The sequence below is a fragment of the Ranitomeya imitator genome, chromosome 1 (genome assembly GCF_032444005.1).
Source record: "Ranitomeya imitator isolate aRanImi1 chromosome 1, aRanImi1.pri, whole genome shotgun sequence".
In the NCBI taxonomy this organism is placed as follows: Eukaryota; Metazoa; Chordata; class Amphibia; order Anura; family Dendrobatidae; genus Ranitomeya; species Ranitomeya imitator.
Genome location: NC_091282.1, coordinates 895395353 through 895416771, shown reverse-complemented (window position 1 = coordinate 895416771; position 21419 = coordinate 895395353). Strand labels below are relative to the sequence as shown.

Below are 21419 nucleotides of genomic sequence, written 5' to 3'. Positions count from 1 at the left end.
GGCGTTAAACTAGAAGAAGAGGGGACGGGAAGAAAAACATTAGACTCGAACAAAGACGACCCAGGAAAACATACTCAGAAGGGAGGTAAGAACATTTCTAAAACAATCCACAGTGAGGAGATTGGAACAAAACAAAATCCTCTAAACTGCATGCTCGCAAACGCCAGAAGCCTGACAAACAAGATGGAAGAACTAGAAGCAGAAATATCTACAGGTAACTTTGACATAGTGGGAATAACCGAGACATGGTTAGATGAAAGCTATGACTGGGCAGTTAACTTACAGGGTTACAGTCTGTTTAGAAAGGATCGTAAAAATCGGAGAGGAGGAGGGGTTTGTCTCTATGTAAAGTCTTGTCTAAAGTCCACTTTAAGGGAGGATATTAGCGAAGGGAATGAGGATGTCGAGTCCATATGGGTTGAAATTCATGGAGGGAAAAATGGTAACAAAATTCTCATTGGGGTCTGTTACAAACCCCCAAATATAACAGAAACCATGGAAAGTCTACTTCTAAAGCAGATAGATGAAGCTGCAACCCATAATGAGGTCCTGGTTATGGGGGACTTTAACTACCCGGATATTAACTGGGAAACAGAAACCTGTGAAACCCATAAAGGCAACAGGTTTCTGCTAATAACCAAGAAAAATTATCTTTCACAATTGGTGCAGAATCCAACCAGAGGAGCAGCACTTTTAGACCTAATACTATCTAATAGACCTGACAGAATAACAAATCTGCAGGTGGTTGGGCATTTAGGAAATAGCGACCACAATATTGTGCAGTTTCACCTGTCTTTCACTAGGGGGACTTGTCAGGGAGTCACAAAAACATTGAACTTTAGGAAGGCAAAGTTGGAACAGCTTAGAGATGCCCTTAATCTGGTAGACTGGGACAATATCCTCAGAAATGAGAATACAGATAATAAATGGGAAATGTTTAAGAACATCCTAAATAGGCAGTGTAAGCGGTTTATACCTTGTGGGAATAAAAGGACTAGAAATAGGAAAAACCCAATGTGGCTAAACAAAGAAGTAAGGCAGGCAATTAACAGTAAAAAGAAAGCATTTGCACTACTAAAGCAGGATGGCACCACTGAAGCTCTAAAAAACTATAGGGAGAAAAATACTTTATCTAAAAAACTAATTAAAGCTGCCAAAAAGGAAACAGAGAAGCACATTGCTAAGGAGAGTAAAACTAATCCCAAACTGTTCTTCAACTATATCAATAGTAAAAGAATAAAAACTGAAAATGTAGGCCCCTTAAAAAATAGTGAGGAAAGAATGGTTGTAGATGACGAGGAAAAAGCTAACATATTAAACACCTTCTTCTCCACGGTATTCACGGTGGAAAATGAAATGCTAGGTGAAATCCCAAGAAACAATGAAAACCCTATATTAAGAGTCACCAATCTAACCCAAGAAGAGGTGCGAAACCGGCTAAATAAGATTAAAATAGATAAATCTCCAGGTCCGGATGGCATACACCCACGAGTACTAAGAGAACTAAGTAATGTAATAGATAAACCATTATTTCTTATTTTTAGTGACTCTATAGCGACAGGGTCTGTTCCGCAGGACTGGCGCATAGCAAATGTGGTGCCAATATTCAAAAAGGGCTCTAAAAGTGAACCTGGAAATTATAGGCCAGTAAGTCTAACCTCTATTGTTGGTAAAATATTTGAAGGGTTTCTGAGGGATGTTATTCTGTATTATCTCAATGAGAATAACTGTTTAACTCCATATCAGCATGGGTTTATGAGAAATCGCTCCTGTCAAACCAATCTAATCAGTTTTTATGAAGAGGTAAGCTATAGACTGGACCATGGTGAGTCATTGGACGTGGTATATCTCGATTTTTCCAAAGCGTTTGATACCGTGCCGCACAAGAGGTTGGTACACAAAATGAGAATGCTTGGTCTGGGGGAAAATGTGTGTAAATGGGTTAGTAACTGGCTTAGTGATAGAAAGCAGAGGGTGGTTATAAATGGTATAGTCTCTAACTGGGTCGCTGTGACCAGTGGGGTACCGCAGGGGTCAGTATTGGGACCTGTTCTCTTCAACATATTCATTAATGATCTGGTAGAAGGTTTACACAGTAAAATATCGATATTTGCAGATGATACAAAACTATGTAAAGCAGTTAATACAAGAGAAGATAGTATTCTGCTACAGATGGATCTGGATAAGTTGGAAACTTGGGCTGAAAGGTGGCAGATGAGGTTTAACAATGATAAATGTAAGGTTATACACATGGGAAGAGGGAATCAATATCACCATTACACACTGAACGGGAAACCACTGGGTAAATCTGACAGGGAGAAGGACTTGGGGATCCTAGTTAATGATAAACTTACCTGGAGCAGCCAGTGCCAGGCAGCAGCTGCCAAGGCAAACAGGATCATGGGGTGCATTAAAAGAGGTCTGGATACACATGATGAGAGCATTATACTGCCTCTGTACAAATCCCTAGTTAGACCGCACATGGAGTACTGTGTCCAGTTTTGGGCACCGGTGCTCAGGAAGGATATAATGGAACTAGAGAGAGTACAAAGGAGGGCAACAAAATTAATAAAGGGGATGGGAGAACTACAATACCCAGATAGATTAGCGAAATTAGGATTATTTAGTCTAGAAAAAAGACGACTGAGGGGCGATCTAATAACCATGTATAAGTATATAAGGGGACAATACAAATATCTCGCTGAGGATCTGTTTATACCAAGGAAGGTGACAGGCACAAGGGGGCATTCTTTGCGTCTGGAGGAGAGAAGGTTTTTCCACCAACATAGAAGAGGATTCTTTACTGTTAGGGCAGTGAGAATCTGGAATTGCTTGCCTGAGGAGGTGGTGATGGCGAACTCAGTCGAGGGGTTCAAGAGAGGCCTGGATGTCTTCCTGGAGCAGAACAATATTGTATCATACAATTATTAGGTTCTGTAGAAGGACGTAGATCTGGGGATTTATTATGATGGTATATAGGCTGAACTGGATGGACAAATGTCTTTTTTCGGCCTTACTAACTATGTTACTATGTTACTATGTTACCCTAAACAGGTCCACAATTCCTGTAGGAAGCCTCTTTATACGTACTCTAGGCGTACTCATTATTTAAGGTACTTTATCAGTGTCTATGGGCACGTTCTTCCTAACTTATCCTAGCTAACCCTTGTTTACTATCTTCTACAGAACTTATACTTTATTGCTGGGATTTTTTCCCACTCTACACTCTATTCCATTACTGGAACAAGGTAACCACCTTTGCGACTGTCTCAGATCATGGGCTCTATATGTTATGGGGTGTACGTATGTTTTGTACAATCTATTTAGATTATCTTCTTTCTCTCTGGCGAATTTCTATATCGTAGTATACTCACCATACTATCCCTACCCACAGGATACGCAGGACTCTTTTTGCACCCTACCCTGATCCCTGGTCCTTCACTTCTCCAGACACCCGCATATGTCTGTTGGTGGACATATATCTCTTGATCTCAAGGACGACTTATCATTGTTATTTTATTTTATTATGTTATTTTATTTATGTTATTTATTTTTGTTTGTTTCTTTGCGTATTTTTCTTTCCACAGCGATACGTGATAAAGGCTCTGGTTGAGCCGAAACGTTGTTAATCGCATATACTGCAATATTCTGTTACGCTCCTAGTTTATGTTAATAAATTTCGGCACCTTTTGCATCTGATCCATAGAGAGTGCGGTGAATTTTGTTTCTCTAAAGGTACCTTCACATTGAACAACTTTCCAAGGAGAACGACAACGATCCGTGACGTTGCAGCGTCCTGGATAGCGATCTCGTGTTTGACACGCAGCAGCGATCAGGATCCTGCTGTGACATCGCTGGTCAGAGCTAGAAGTCCGGAACTTTATTTGGTCGTCAGGTCGGCGTGATTCGTCATGTTTGACAGCAAAAGCAACGATGCCTGCAATGGTTTTTCATGGAGCGAACAACCAGCGAGAACGATAAGTATGTCACTGGATCGCTCCTGCATCGTTCAGCTGTTGCCGGTGTTTGACGTCTCCTAGCGACCTGAACAGCGACGCTGCAGCGATCGGCTTGTTGTCTATATCGCTGCAGCGTCTCTTAATGTGACGGTACCTTTACTCTATACATCTGCTCTCCCATACCCAGCCACCTCCTCATTCACACCTGATTGCCCTTAACTAGGGATATATTCACATGCAGGCGTCTGCCCCAGGCGCAGTCTGTACTTATCTTTTAACTTCCATCTTTTAAATTACATCTTTTTAATTATGAATTTGAATTAGACTGAATTGGACTGGAATTGACTGGAAGGTAACAATACCAACCACTACAATGTTTCGGATTCTTTTCTCTTTCACCCCCTTAACCCCTTTCTGACATCGGACGTACTATCCCGTCCATGTGGGGTGGGCCCCTATGACCATGGACGGGATAGTACGTCCAGCGCGATCGGCGGCGCTCACGGGGGGAGCGCCGCCGATCGCGGCCGGGTGTCAGCTGCCTATCGCAGCTGACATCCGGCACTATGTGCCAGGAGCGGTCACGGACCGCCCCCGGCACATTAACCCCTGGCACACCGCGATCAAAGATGATCGCGATGTGCCGGCGGTGCAGGGAAGCACCGCGCAGGGAGGGGGCTCCCTGCGGGCTTCCCTGAGCCCCCCGCAGCAACGCGATGTGATCGCGTTGCTGCGAGGGTCTTACCTCCCTCCCTCCCTGCTCGAGCCCCGGATCCAAGATGGCCGCGGATCCGGGTCCTGCAGGGAGGGAGGTGGCTTCACAGAGCCTGCTCAGAGCAGGCACTGTGAAGGCTGCAGCGCTGCATGTCAGATCAGTGATCTGACAGAGTGCTGTGCACACTGTCAGATCACTGATCTGTGATGTCACCCCTGGGACAAAGTAAAAAAAAAAAATTTTCAAATGTGTAAAAAAAAATAAAAAAAAATATTACAAAATAATGGAAAAAAATATATATATATTATTCCCATAAATACATTTCTTTATCTAAATAAAAAAAAAAAAACAATAAAAGTACACATATTTAGTATCGCCGCGTCCGTAATGGCCCGACCTATAAAACTGGCCCACTAGTTAACCCCTTCAGTAAACACCGTAAGAAAAAAAAAAAAAAACGAGGCAAAAAACAACGCTTTATTATCATACCGCCGAACAAAAAGTGGAATAACACGCGATCAAAAAGACAGATATAAATAACCATGGTACCGCTGAAAACGTCATCTTGTCCCGCAAAAAACGAGCCGCCACACAGCATCATCAGCAAAAAAATAAAAAAGTTATAGTCCTGAGAATAAAGCGATGCCAAAATAATTATTTTTTCTATAAAATAGTTTTTATCGTATAAAAGCGCCAAAAAATAAAAAAATGATATAAATGAGGTGTCGCTGTAATCGTACTGACCCGAAGAAAAAAACTGCTTTATCAATTTTACCAAACGCGGAACGGTATAAACGCCTCCCCCAAAAGAAATTCATGAATAGCTGGTTTTTGGTCATTCTGCCTCACAAAAATCGGAATAAAAAGCGATCAAAAAATGTCACGTGCCCGAAAATGTTACCAATAAAAACGTCAACTCGTCCCGCAAAAAACAAGACCTCACATGACTGTGGACCAAAATATAGAAAAATTATAGCTCTCAAAATGTGGTAACGCAAAAAATATTTTTTGCAATAAAAAGCGTCTTTCAGTGTGTGACGGCTGCCAATCATAAAAATCCGCTAAAAAACCCGCTATAAATCAAACCCCCCTTCATCACCCCCTTAGTTAGGGAAAAATTAAAAAAATGTATTTATTTCCATTTTCCCATTAGGGCTAGGGTTAGGGCTAGGGCTAGGGTTAGGGCTAGGGTTAGGGCTAGGGCTAGGGCTAGGGCTAGGGTTAGGGCTAGGGTTAGGGCTAGGGTTAGGGCTAGGGTTAGGGCTAGGGTTAGGGCTAGGGTTAGGGCTAGGGTTAGGGCTAGGGTTAGGGCTAGGGTTAGGGCTAGGGTTAGGGCTAGGGTTAGGGCTAGGGCTAGGGTTAGGGCTAGGGTTAGGGCTAGGGTTAGGGCTAGGGTTAGGGCTAGGGTTAGGGCTAGGGTTAGGGCTAGGGTTAGGGCTAGGGTTAGGGCTAGGGTTAGGGTTAGGGTTAGGGCTAGGGTTAGGGCTAGGGCTACAGTTTGGGTTGGGGCTAAAGTTACAGTTAGGGTTTAGATTACATTTACGGTTGGGAATAGGGTTGGGATTAGGGTTAGGGGTGTGTCTGGGTTAGAGGTGTGGTTAGGGTTACTGTTGGGATTAGGGTTAGGGATGTGTTTGGATTAGGGTTTCAGTTATAATTGTGGGGTTTGCACTGTTTAGGCACATCAGGGGCTCTCCAAACGCGACATGGCGTCCGATCTCAATTCCAGCCAATTCTGCGTTGAAAAAGTAAAACAGTGCTTCTTCCCTTCCGAGCTCTCCCGTGTGCCCAAACAGGGGTTTACCCCAACATATGGGGTATCAGCGTACTCAGGACAAATAGGACAACAACTTTTGGGGTCCAATTTCTCCTGTTACCCTTGGGAAAATACAAAACTTGGGGCTAAAACATATTTTTTGTGGGAAAAAAAAAGATTTTTTATTTTCACGGCTCTGCGTTATAAACTGTAGTGAAACACTTGGGGGTTCAAAGTTCTCACAACACATCTAGCTTAGTTCCCTGGGGGGTCTAGTTTCCAATATGGGGTCACTTGTGGGGGGTTTCTACTGTTTAGGTACATTAGGGGTTCTGCAAACGCAATGTGACGTCTGCAGACCATTCCATCTAAGTCTGCATTCCAAATGGCGCTCCTTCCCTTCCGAGCTCTGCCATGCGCTCAAACGGTGGTTTCCCCCAACATACGGGGTATCAGCGTACTCCGGACAAATTGGACAACAACTTTTGGGGTTGAATTTCTCCTCTTACCCTCAGGAAAATACAAAACTGGGGGCTAAAAAATAATTTTGGGGGGAAAGATTTTTTTTTTTTTTAATTTTCACGGCTCTGCGTTACAAACTGTAGTGAAACACTTGGGGGTTCAAAGCTATCACAACACATCTAGATGAGTTCCTTAGGGGGTCTAGTTTCCAAAATGGTGTCACTTGTGGGAGGTTTCTACTGTTTAGGTACATTAGGGGCTCTGCAAATGCAATGTGACACCTGCAGACCATTCCATCTAAGTCCTCATTCCAAATGGAGCTCCTTCCCTTCTGAGCCCTCCCATGTGCCCAAACAGTGGTTCCCCCCACATATGGTGTATCATCGCACTCAGGACAAATTGGGCAACAAATTTTGGGGTCCAATTTCTCCTGTTACCCTCAGGAAAATACAAAACTGGGGGCTAAAAAAATAATTTTTGTGGGAAAAAAATTTTGTTTTATTTTTACGGCTCTGCATTATAAACTTCTGTGAAGCACTTGGTGGGTCAAAGTGCTCACCACACCTCTAGATAAGTTCCTTAGGGGGTCTACTTTCCAAAATGGTGTCACTTGTGGGGGGTTTCAATGTTTAGCCACATCAGGGGCTCTCCAAACGAAACATGGCGTCCCATCTCAATTCCAGTCAATTTTGCATTGAAAAGTCAAATGGCACTCCTTCGCTTCCGAGCTCTGCCATGCGCCCAAACAGTGGTTTACCCCCACATGTGGGGTATTGGCATACTCAGGACAAATTGTACAACAATGTTTGGGGTCCATTTTCTCCTGTTACCCTTGGAAAAATAAAACAAATTGGAGCTGAATTAAATTTTTTGTGAAAAAAAGTTAAATGTTCATTTTTATTTAAACATTCAAAAAATTCCTGTGAAGCACCAGAAGGGTTAATAAACTTCTTGAATATGGTTTTGAGCACCTTGAGGGGTGTAGTTTTTAGAATGGTGTCACACTTGGGTATTTTCTATCATATAGACCCCTCAAAATGACTTCAAATGAGATGTGGTCCCTAAAATAAAATGGTGTTGTAGAAATGAGAAATTGCTGGTCAACTTTTAACCCTTATAACTCCCTAACAAAAAAAAATTTTGGTTCCAAAATTGTGCTGATGTAAAGTAGACATGTGGGAAATGTTACTTATTAAGTATTTTGTGTGACATATCTCTGTGATTTAATTGCATAAAAATTCAAAGTTGGAAAATTGCAAAATTTTCATAATTTTCGCCAAATTTCCATTTTTTTCACAAATAAACGCAGGTACTATCAAAGAATTTTTACCATTGTCATGAAGTACAATATGTCACGAGAAAACAATGTCAGAATCACCAGGATCCATTGAAGCGTTCCAGAGTTATAACCTCATAAAGGGACAGTGGTCAGAATTGTAAAAATTGGCCCGGTCATTAATGTGCAAACAACCCTTGGGGGTAAAGGGGTTAATACTTTCCTGCTTACAATCTCCTGAAATCCCTCCACCTAGTAAGGAACTAGTCATTTCTTCCTCCATCCTCCCCAGCCATGTCACCTTCTCCTCAGAACTGTTCCTCCACATACAATCCTTTTTCACGAGACACACACGGCCACATAATGTTCTATCCTGCTCCCAAGTTCTAATGCTCTGTCTGCTACTCCTCATTGCTGGTGATGTATCCCCAAATCCCGGCCCTCCTCAACACATCCCCACACTCATTTCTAACCCCCTGCCACGATCCTCTGCACGTTTTTCCAACCATGACAACCTCATACCCATTCATCCAGCCCCCACTCCCCCGGTCCACTTACCTGGAGCACTATGGAACGCGCTCCGTCTGCAACAAACTGCCATTTAACCATGACCTCTTCATCACCAACATACTCTCCTTCCTCGGCGTCACTGAAACCTGGCTCACCCCCTCTGACCCGGCCTCTCCAGCTGCGCTCTCCTATGGCGGAATCCACCTCTCACACCCCTCGCCCCAGCAACAAACGTGGTGGAGGAGTTGGCTTGCTCCTGTCCGACACCTGCTCCTTCACTCCAATCCCGCTACCACCGTCCACTACTCTTCCCACATTTGAGGTGCACTCTGTCCGCAACTATTCCCCCTCCAACCTCCAGCTGGCTGTCATCTACCGCCCCCCAGAACTAGCCATCTCCACTTTTCTCAACCACCTCACCACCTGGCTACTTCATTTCCTCATGGTTGACATCCCCACTATCATCATGGGTGATTTCAATATACCCATTGACACTTCCACCTCAGCTGCCTCTAAACATTTGTCACTGACTGCCTCCTTTGGTCTCACTCAATGGTCCTCTGAGGCCACTTACAAAGATGGCCACACGCTGGACCTCATCTTCACCCGCCTCTGCTCCCTTACTAATCTCACTAACTCACCCCTCCCCCTGTCTGACCACAACCTTCTGACATTTTCTTCCCTCTCCTCTCCTAATGTGCAACCCCCACTCCACAAACTCCCTCGAAGAAATCTCAAACATTTCAACTTACAATCACTCTCCGAGTCCCTTCTACCTCTTACAGACATAGCCTCCCTTCATGACACAGATGCTGCTGCCACTTTTTATAACACCACAATAACAGCAACACTCAATTCGGCCGCCCCGCTCATGCATAGCAAAACTCGTACACTCAACAGGCAGCCCTGGCTGACCAGCCTAACCAAAGAACTGAGACGGGCTTCCAGGATCGCTGAGCGGAGATGGAAGCAATCCCGCTCTGCCGACCACTTCACTGCATACAAGCAGTCCCTCGCCAGCTTCAAGTCTGCGCTCCCTGCCGCAAAACAAACTTACTTCTCATTTCTCATATCCTCCCTGTCTCACAACCCTAAACAGCTTTTCAACACTTTCAATTCTCTACTCCGTCCCCCTGCACCCCCTCCCTCCCCTCTCAGTTCTGCTGAAGACTTTGCCTCTTTCTTTAAACAGAAGATCGATACGATCAGAGAAAGCTTTGGCCCACAGCGCCCACTGCCCCTCTTAGCTGCTCAACCCTGCTCCTCCAAAACCAGCTTCTCCATCATGACAGAAGATCAGCTCTCCACCCTCCTGTCAAGATCACACCACACCACCTGCACGCTCGACCCGCTCCCGTCCCACCTCATCCCTAACCTTTCCACGGTCTTCATCCCAACCCTAACTCACCTCTTCAACCTCTCACTCACAACTGGTGTCTTCCCCACATCCTTCAAGCATGCCAAGATCACACCCATCCTCAAAAAGCCATCCCTCGACCCATCCTCTGTCTAGCTATCGCCCGATATCTCTTCTCCCTTATGCCTCCAAATTACTGGAGCAACACGTCCATCTTGAACTGTTCTCCCACCTTTCTTCTTGCTCCCTCTTTGATCGGTTACAATCTGGCTTCTGACCCATCACTCAACAAACAGCCCTAACTAAAGTCACCAATGACCTACTAACTGCCAGGAGCAAGCGACACTACTCTGTCCTCCTTCTCCTGGACCTGTCTTCTGCCTTCGACACTGTGGACCACTCCCTTCTGCTACAAATCCGCTCATCTCTTGGCATCACAGACTTGGCCCTTTCCTGGATCTCGTCATATCTGACAGACCGAACATTCAGTGTCTCCCTCCCCCACACCACCTCCTCACCTCGCCCCTTGTCAGTCGGTGTTCCTCATGGCTCTGTTCTAGGACCCCTACTCTTCTCCATCTACACTTTCGGCCTGGGACAGCTCATAGAATCCCACGGTATGCAGTACGATCTCTACGCTGATGACACGCAGATCTACCTATCTGGACCTGACCTCACCTCCTTATTTACCAAAATCCCACACTGTCTCTGCTATCTCGGCCTTCTTTTCTGCTCGCTTTCTACAACTGAACATGGACAAAACAGAATTCATCATCTTTCCCCCATCTCACTCTACCCCTCCAACAGACCTATCCATCAATGTCAATGGCTGCTCACTTTCCTCAGTCCCACACCCCCGATGCCTCGGGGTTATCCTCGACTCTGCCCTCTCTTTCAAGCCACATATCCAAGCTCTTGCCTCCTCCTGCCGTCTCAAACTAAAAAATAATTCCCGGATCAGTGCTTTCCTTGACCGCGACACCACAAAAACGCTAGTGCATGCCCTTATCTCTCGCCTCGACTACTGCAACCTCCTACTCTCTGGACTCCCCTCTAGCACTCTGGCACCACTCCAATCCATCCTACACTCTGCTGCCCGACTAATCTACCTGTCTCCCCACTATTCCCCAGCCTCTCCCCTATGCCAAGCCCTTCCCTGGCTTCCTATCGCCCAGAGACTCCAGTTCAAAACCCTCACAATGACATACAAAGCCATCCACAACCTGTCTCCTCCATACATCTGTGACAGGGTCCCCCGGTACCTACCTACACGCAACCTCCGATCCTCTCAAGATCTCCTTCTCTACTCCCCTCTCATCTCTTCTTCCCACAACCGCATCCAAGACTTCTCCCGTGATTCTCCCATATTCTGGAACTCTCTACCCCAACACATCAGACTCTTGCCTACCATAGAAACATTCACAAAGAACCTGAAGACTCACCTCTTCCGACAAGCCTACAGCCTGCAGTGATCCTGAACTTACTGAACCGCCACACAACCTGCCCTACCCTCTCCTAGTGTATCCTCACCCATCCCCTGCAGACTGTGAACCCTCGCGAGCAGGGTCCTCCCTCCTTATGTACCTATGTGCCTTTTTATTTGCTCATGTTTAATGTATTTGTCTATATTTGCCCCGTATTCACATGTAAAGCGCCATGGAATAAATGGCGCTATAAAAATGTATAATAATAATAATAATAATAACAATAATAAAGTGACCCTTAGACAATTATATAGTAGATATTTCAATATTTTCTTCTTAGATCTAGTAATTAAAATGTACTTTGTTCGTAGGACAACCCCTTTAAATTTTTTCCCTAGCAACCAGGCAACCCCACACATGTACTCAGGCTGGCTAACAGATGTAAATCATTCAGCTGCGGTAATGAAAACTAAATCTCCGAGCACTAAAAAAAATACTCGGAGGTCACCCGAGCGTGCTCAGGAAATCTCGAGTAACGAGTATATTCGCTCATCACTAGTCACCACAATTCAGACTAACCGGCTCACTGAACCAGAGTGCTGACCTTGAAAAAAAACGAACAGCACTTGGACCAATTTTGTTCAATTGGGCAGGGCAAATGAGCGATTTTTTTCACCAACGAGGTTTGGAAAAAAAAACAAAAAAAAAAGACAAAAAAAAAATTGCAGCATGCTGTTTCTTCCGTCAATGAGATGAGACTCACCTATTCAGGTCTATTGGTGTTTGTTAAAAATAAAAAAAATCAGGTGCACAGTACAGCCTTGTATTGACGCTCCATAGACTTGCATTGTTAAAGCCACTTTCGGGTCACAGAGTGCAGTGTGACCTAGAGAGCCTACAGAGGGGGACACGTCACTGAGAAGCAGAGCAGAATGGCAGTAGATCACAGAGAGCGTACACTATATTTCAAGCACATACACACATTTCTTTAAAATATATATAGATGGGAGCGCTTCTTTACCCCCCAGCCATTTTCCGTTTTACTTTTTTCCTCCCCTTCTTCCAAGAGCCATAACATTGTTATTTTTCAATCCCCATAGCCATATGAGGGCTTGTTTTTTGCGGGATGAGTTTGTACTTTTGAATGACACTGCTGATGACTATGACTATGGTAAAATACAGTGTACTGGAAAACAGGAAAAAAAATTCCAAGTGTTATGAAATTGTACAAAAAAAAAAAAAAAAAAGGGTAATTCCACAACTGTTTTAAGTTTTATTTACCATGTTCAGTATATGGGTAAACTGACCTGGCTATATAGTTTCCCAGGTCAGAAGGAGCATGCAGATAAAAAACAAAATATGCATGTTTTGGTCATTAAGTTGAGAAAAAAAAAAGTTCCAAATTTGTATGAATAAAGTTTTTACGTTTGTTGCCATTTTCCGAAACCCATAGCGTTTCCATTTTTTCAGGACCTGGGGCTAGGTGATTGCGCCTTTTTCTTAAGTTTTTATTGATGCGATTTTGAGGTAGATGCTAGGTTTTGATCACTTCTTGCATTTTATTGCAATGTTGTAGTGACCAAAAAAAATGTAATTCTGGAGTTTTGATTTTTTCTTTCTTGTTAGCCATTTACCGATCAGATTAATTTAATTTATATTTTGACAGATCGCACATTTCTAAATGCAGCGATACTACATGTGTGTATTTTTTTAAATGGTTTTATTTTTAATATGGCAAAAAGGTTTTTTTTATTTTTTTTTAATACTTTTTACTGTGCTCAGCAGTCTCCTCAGGAGACTTGAATCTGCAATCTTTTGATTGCCCATGCTATACATAGCGGTGCTTCAGCACTGCTATGTATATCAAAAACTACTGAATGGTTATGACTTCTGCAAACCTGTTATGATCCGGTGACCTTGGAGCAGCATGAAAACTTTCACTGGAGTAAGTGGTAACTATACTGACCGCAAATCCTGATCTTAACACCGCAACTAGAAGTAGCCGTGGGGTGTGCCTAACAAACCCTAGACACCTCATCACAGCCGGAGGACTAAATACCCCTATAGATGGAAATAGGAATACTATCTTGCCTCAGAGCAGAACCCCAAAGGATAGGCAGCCCCCCACAAATATTGGCTGTGAGTAGGAGAGGAAAGACAAACACAGGCAGAAAACAGGATTTAGCACAAGAGGCCACTCTAGCTAAAATAGGAAAGGATAGGACAGAGCTCTGTGCGGTCAGTATTAAAACCCTTCCAAAAAATATCCACAGCAGATTATACAAAAATTCCTCCATCTAACTAAAGACGTGGAACGTCTCTGCAACTCCAGAGACTACTAAACTCAGAGCAGGAACACAATCAAAAAACAAGCACACAGCTTGTGTGCCATAGAAAAAGAAACAGACACTTATCTTTGCTGAATAGGCAGCTAAGCAGGAGAAGCCAGACATAGAGCCAACACTTCCCAAGAAACATCGACAACTGGAAAGGACTAATGAGTCCTGCAAACCTAAATACCCCAGTCAGAGATGCAATCAGCAGATACACCTGTCCAGGACTGCAAGCCAGGGACAACTGCATTACCACCTACAACCACCGGAGGGAGCCCAAAAGCAGAATTCACAACACAAACCCCCGCTGTCATGACAACCCATCGGTGCTCTGCAATCATGTGACAAAGGCGCCGATGGGCGGGGGGACTTGTGACGCGCTTCCGACTGGCGTGTATTAAATGCCGCTACCAGTGATTGACCGACAATTAACTGGTTAATAGCCAAGGGTGGATCTCAGAACCACCTGTGGTTGTTACAGGCACTTGATGGCTAATCAGCCATCAAGTGCGGGGACAGACGCGGACTCAGCGCCAGAGACAGCATCAAAGGTAAATATACAGTACATCATCGATCATGAAGGTGTTACGTAAATAATATGCTATTCATACTAAAGTGTTCTGAAGTTTGCATTGTGCCAATCTTGACATTTCACTGAATAAATGCGCAGTAGATGAAATGCGTAAAACCATCTCACATATATCAAATATATAAATCTGAGCAAATCAAGTACTGCCCAATAACTTAAAAGGGTTTTCCAGGTTTGGGATGAAAGTCTGCTGTCACTACATGATTACAGACTTTATAATCTTCAGAGTGCGATGAAAGCCTATGATCAAGTGATCGCAAGTATGCGATTTGTATACATGCTGTCACATGTCGACTAGTCGTGCTCAGTCTCACTCGATTCACTGGTACAGAGTGAGGACACGCATGTCTAGTTGGAATGTGGCCAGAAGTATGAAAATCACATACATAAGGACGTGTGACCACCCACTCATCGCTGGCACTTGGAAAACTTAACAGCGTGGGTTGTGCACTCTGATTGAAAAGTCTCCAGTGACTTAATGACTGCAGACTTTCTCCACAAACCTGGATAACCCCTTTAAAGGGAATACATCATCATATATTTTGCTGTTTGATTTGAGAACCATATGATGTAGGGCACAGACTCAGATTTCAGCGATGTGTTACTGGGCTGCTTGTTGTAGTTTTAGTAAGATCACTGTTTTGTCAGTAGGAGAGCATCACTAGAGGGCTAGTAAACCTGCTCCTGTGTATTCTTCCATATTCAAGAACTTGCTGCCACCACCAATTGCCAGTTTTCTGCCTATGCACAGTGTACATAGAAAGTGGTAAATCCGTTTGGGCAGTGTTATAAAGAGCTCAGCATTCAGAGACCTAGCAGATCTTCAGCAGATAAAATAGTCTCTGCCCCTACAAAATACTGCTCTCAGTTTTCAATTGACCAAAATTATAATCTAGTTTCTACTCTTACCATTGGATGCCACCATTCGAAGTTTTTTTTGTTCTTCATAACCTTTTTGAATTCTTAACGTTGCCCACTAGAAGCAAACAAACAACAAATCAATCCTCTTATTTATTAATCATTTGTGCTACATTTATTAGTGTAACTATCCAAAATTTTTATTATAAAAAAAATGCTTTTAAAAAGGAAGCACTGACCAGAAAATTACAGTTTAAAATCGGTGATTTGCTTGTTTTTTTTTCATTTAGGCAATTTTTCATTAGTTTCAGGAAACAACACATGTGCGTAGGCACAATGGTCTGACCCTGACCTTACATTTTGTATTGAAGTGTCTTCATGAGATTGTGCAATGGTCATTGTGAAGGGAGAATGGCGCAAGGTCAATTGTGACATTGCCTATTGCAGTTATGGCGAACCTTTTAGAGACCGAGTGTCCAAACTGCAACCTAAAACCCACCTATTTATTGCAAAGTGCCAACATGGCAATTTAATCTAAATACTGAAGTTTTAGTTTATAAAAAAAAAAAAACAGAGAGGCAGGCGGGTGGCAACAGAGAGCAGGCGGGAATATCTGTGAGTATGTGTGCATGTGTGTATAGTACACAGGTATAGTACACAGAATAGATTTTTTGTAAGCGGGAGATGGATCAGAGGTCAGCCTGGATAAATCAGTGCATCAGTGACAGGACATAGATTTAGTGTCTGCTCACTGGTCAGCACAGTGTGGGGATGAGAAATCTGACACTGCACCAATCAGCCAACACGGAGCTTCAGACTTACCATCACAAAATCACAGCTAATAATCTATCAGGGCCGCCTCCTATCACTGCTGCTCTAATGACACAAATAGTAGATTGAATTGATGGCCGTTGGGTACTAGCTGCAGGAGATGAGTGGAGATCCTAGCCCTGTGTGTGCAGATGTTTTGAACAGGCTGAAAGAGGGAGGCTGTACTAACCGGGAGGAGGGGCCAAGCAGATATGAAATCTGGTTCCGCACCACACTGGGCTAAAGAGGGAAATGCTGCGTGCGTGCGTGCCTGCGTACACCGAGACAAAGACACTGTATGGTACAGCAAAATAAACTTTATTTAAAATTGAAACCAAGAGGCCCCACAGACCCCGAATCACATCATTGAGCTCATCGCCATACAAAAAGAGAAAAAAAAAAAAAAAATGGATCTACCTGAGGCAATACATTTTTGTCTCCCGAATCACAGCATTATGGACTTGAAATACCCGTATATACTCGAGTATAAGCCGACCCGAGTATAAGCCGAACCCCCTAATTTTGCCACAAAAAACTGGGAAAACGTAATCACTCGGGTATAAGCCTAGTGTGGGAAATGCAGCAGCTACCGGTAAATGCCAAAAGTAAAAATAGATACCAATAAAAGTAAAATTAATTGAGACATCAGTAGGTTAAGTGTTTTTGAATATCAATATTGAATCAGGAGCCCCATATAATGCTCCATACAGTTCATGATGGCCCCATAAGATGCTCCATATTAAAATATGCAACATATAATCCTGCATAAAGGTTAATGGCCCCATAAGATGCTCCATAAAGATATGTGTCCCATATAGTGCTGCACAAACCTTGTTTATGGCCCCATAAGATGCTCCATACAGACACTTGCCCCATATACCGTAATGCTCCATACTGACACTTGCCCCATATACCGTAATACTCCACAAACATTAATTATGGCCCCATACAAACACTTGCCCCATATAGTGCTGCACAAACGTTATGGCCCCATAGATGCTCCATACAGACACTTGCCCCATATAGTGCTGCACAAAGGTTATGGCCCTATATAGTGCTGCACAAACGTTATGGCCCCATAGATGCTCCATACAGACACTTGCCCCATATAGTGCTGCACAAACGTTATGGCCCCATAGATGCTCCATACAGACACTTGCCCCATATAGTGCTGCACAAAGGTTATGGCCCTATATAGTGCTGCACAAACGTAATGGCCTCATAGATGCTCCATACAGACACTTGCCCCATTTGCTGTTGCTGCGATAAAAAAAAAAATAAATAAATCACATACTCACCTCTCCGCCGCTCAGGCCCCCGGAACTTTCAATATTCACATGCTCCTCGTTCTGGCGCCACTCCATCTTCAGCATCTTCTGAGCGTCACTGCTGAAGACGGAGCGGCACCCGGAACGGGGAGCAGGTGGATATCGCACAGCGCAGCACTCCACTCCCCGTTCTACTCACCTGCTCCTGGCGCTATGCAGTCCCGGCTTCCCTGGCGCTGCAGCTTCCTCCTGTACTGAGCGGTCACAGTTATCACTCATTACAGTAATGAATATGCGGCTCCACCTCTATAGGAGGTGGAGCCGCATATTCATTACTGTAATGAGCGGTACCATGTGACCGCTCAGTACAGGAAGAAGCTGCCGGCGACGGGGAAGCCAGGGACCTGCAGGGACCGCGCCAGGAGCAGGTGAGTATAATTAGACAGCCCCCGCTCCCCCTCCCCTGCCGACCCTGGGTATGACTTGAGTATAAGCCGAGAGGGGAACTTTCAGCCCAAAAAAAGTGGGCTGAAAATCTCAGCTTATACTAGAGTATATATAAGGTAACTTGTGTTAAAAGGTAACTTCAAATTTCAGAGAGACAGAAGGGTCTGGGAACATCAGCTGATGATGACCTTTGACGCACTCAGTGCAGGAATGAATGTGTAGCATTCTTTTTACATCAATTAAGGAATTTGCTCCTCAGACCATTGGGGTAATCACAACATAGAACCCAATCAGAGAACAATAAAACATTCACCCCCTTATCTATGAACTGTTCCAGTATTTATGGACATAAACATTTTAGCACTCTTACATAATGGTGGTTCTGCTTCACGTCACATGTCTTATCTATAGCATTTTCTTTGCGCTGTATTGTGCATAAATATGTGTTTTCAGAATTTGTATTAGTCTATGCCTGCGTAGTCTCGAAAGCTTGCAAATTGTTACCATCTTTTCAGTTAGCCATTAAAAGGTATCAACTACTGATGACTCTAAATTTTAAATATTTTTCTCTTTTAGGTCCAACATTTGGCAAAGGAAAAAATAAAGGGTATTGGCTGGTAGTGCCTAGTGAAAGTGGACACCCAGACGCAGCCGACTATGCTTAAGTGTCTGCCTCCAGTAGGCGTAAACGCCAGAAAAATAAGGTAATTTCTTCATCGCCTCTGCTGCTGGTGTCGGCGGGACTCGCACTGCACTCTGGTGATATCCAGGTGCAGGGTGATGTTTCACATGCACCCATCGACTTATATGGGTGTGAGGAATCCGATTCTTGGGCGCAGTCACAACATGCTGCAATTATGTTCGCAGGCCGAATCGACATGAGAAAATAAATTGCAGATGTGAGCAGCCCATAGAGAACCATTGGGGCGTGTGCAATCAGATTTATTGAATTGCACTTGTCCGATTGCATCACAAGTTGGAATGAGCCCTAAGGGGTTAATTTACTTTTCTGTCAAACGGTGCCAGGTGTATACGAAAAAGGAGTAAATATTTATTTTTTTCTTTACTTTTGGAAAGAAGAATTACAAAATAAAGAACATTTTTAAGAAACGTTTATGTTCCCTCAGAAAAGCAGGATCCTCTGACCTATATCATGACAATGTGCTGGATCTTATGTCTGGAATAAACAAACTTGCAATTGTGCAATATAGTTCATGCATTAAAAAAAAAAATAGTAACCACAATTGGCACAATGTATTCAGATTGGCTTCTTTCAGATGTTAGTCTTATTTTTCACTTCCCAACTCTAAGTACCTGCAATCTTTTCTGGCAGACACAATGGCATTGGCCAATAACCATTACACTCACTTGAAATAAGAAAAAAAAGTGTTTTTTATTATCTTGTATGTGTCGTGATCAATAAAGAAGCTTAATAAAGGAATATATTTGGTGCCTTGCAAACTACTTGTTGGATTTGCTAGCAATATAATGGAGAGTTGCCCCTAAAAGAGCACGGACTTAACCCCTTCACCACATTGGGTTTCTCCACTTTTGAGTTTTCATTTCTTGCTCCCCTTCTTCTCAAGAGCCATGACTTATTTTTCCATAGTGAACGTGAACGTGATAGGCCGCTCTGAACAAATGTGTTTTGAGCGAGCGCCTAAAACTATGCAAATTATGGATGGTCCTAATATCTTGGGGTAGAGATATTAGGACCATCCATAATTTGCATAGTTTTAGGCGCTCGCTCAAAACACATTTGTTCAGAGCGGCCTATCACGTTCACTAATCAAAGTTTGTGTGTGTGTTTGTGTGTATGTGTGTGTGTGTGTAGCCCATTCACTATCCCCATCTATTCCCCAACCCCTGAAGATGGCTGGACCATGATTGTAAATACATCATTGTAAATACACACCTGTACTTTGTATCTCCCCCACCTCATTGTAGATTGTAAGCTCTCACGAGCAGGGTCGTCTTATTTTGCTTTAATTATTGTATTGTTAACGTTGTTACTTATGACTGTTGTGTTTGAAACTGTTAAACTGTAAAGCGCTGCGGAATATGTTGGCGCTATATAAATAAAGATTATTATTATTATTTCCATCAATATAACCATGTAAAAGCTTGCGGGACCAGTTATACTTTAAAAATGACACCATTGGTTTTACCATATAAAGTGTACTGGAAAACAGGAAAAAAAAAAACAAAGTGCGGTGAAATCGCAAAAATAATGCAATTCCACAATTGCATTTTGTTTTTTACCTTGTTCACTAAATGTATAAAAAAAAAAAAAAAAAAAAAAAATTATTTAAAAAAGCACCATTTTCCGAGACCTGCAGAGTATTAATTTTTCATGATCTGGGGTTGGGTGAGGGCTTAATTTTGCGTGCCGAGCTGACCTTTTTATTGATACCATTTTGGTATAGATACAATGTTTTGATCGCCCGTTATTACATTTTATTGCAACATTGTGATGACCAAAAAATTGTTATTCTGGCATTTTGATTTTTCTTCTTGTTAGGCCCCTTTCACACATCAGTTTTTTGCCATCAGTCACAATCCGTTGGCTCGACGGATCCATCGCAGATTGTGAAAAACTGATTTGACGGATCCGTTTTTTGGATGAATCCGACTAGCGGATCTGGCTAATTGGATCGGGGCATGCTAGGTTAAAAAAAAAAAAAAAAAAAAGTAATCCGTCATTTGTCGGATCTTGCGCCCATGGGGTTCCATTCTAGCATACTATGGACGGCGACGTATCTGTTGCTGTCTTTCTTCAATGTGCACAAAAAAATTTACTTTGTCCATTGTCTCCAGCCGCCGGACAAACAATTTTCGACGGATCTGGCGACCGACCAGGGGCGGATTATCAGAGGGTCAATATGGGCGGTAGCCCAGGGCCCAGTGGTGTGGGGGGGGGGGCCCTGGGCTACCGCACAGATTGACCCTCTGATAATCGTCTGTGAATGCCCGCCGGCCAGTAGCAAAGCTACCAGGGGGGCAGAGGGTGCTGTCGCCCCGGAGCTCAGAGGGGCCCACCTGGAGCTAATGCCAATGCTAATTATATCGGCGTGCACAGCACGCCAATATAGGTAAGCTCCACTGTAGTGCAGAGAGACATGATCTCCCTGCACTACAGCTGTCTGTTCTATAGACCGGGACGCTGAATGCCGGAACTGTACCTAAGCTGCAGGGGTCCAACTGCAGACACGCCCACATTGCACGCTGTGTCTGCAGGAGAGACCTCACAGCGCAGGGCACCGGCTTCTTCCTGCTGAGAGGAGCAGGAGAAAGTCAGGACGCTGCTTCTTCCCTCCCTGAGCCCTGCATACAGGAGCAGGACAGGAGATAGGACGACCTAGGAGCTCAAGCTGCGGGGGCTGGAGGTGACTGCACTGTGCAGTGAGGAGGAGGCAGGAAGGACACTGTTCCCCTCCTGACAAGTCCCTGAGGTTTCTTGCATCCGTTTTGCTCTGTCTCTTTCAATCTGTCTCGCCCTCTGTCTCTTTCAATCTGTCTCGCCCTCTGTCTCTTTCAATCTGTCTCGCCCTCTGTCTCTTTCAATCTGTCTCGCCCTCTGTCTCTTTCAATCTGTCTCGCCCTCTGTCTCTTTCAATCTGTCTCGCCCTCTGTCTCTTTCAATCTGTCTCGCCCT

The 21419-nt window shown here is 43.8% G+C and overlaps 1 protein-coding gene across 1 annotated transcript in view; it reads right to left on the bottom strand.

Annotated features, from left to right (window-relative positions):
- Nucleotides 1-21419, bottom strand: part of GPAT3 (glycerol-3-phosphate acyltransferase 3) — a 195100-nt gene that overhangs the window by 129463 nt on the left and 44218 nt on the right. Inside the window, exon 2 of the mRNA XM_069743260.1 lies at nt 15291-15357. Within this exon, the coding sequence (XP_069599361.1) occupies nt 15291-15357 (67 nt within the window). The remainder of the gene's footprint in view (nt 1-15290; nt 15358-21419) is intronic.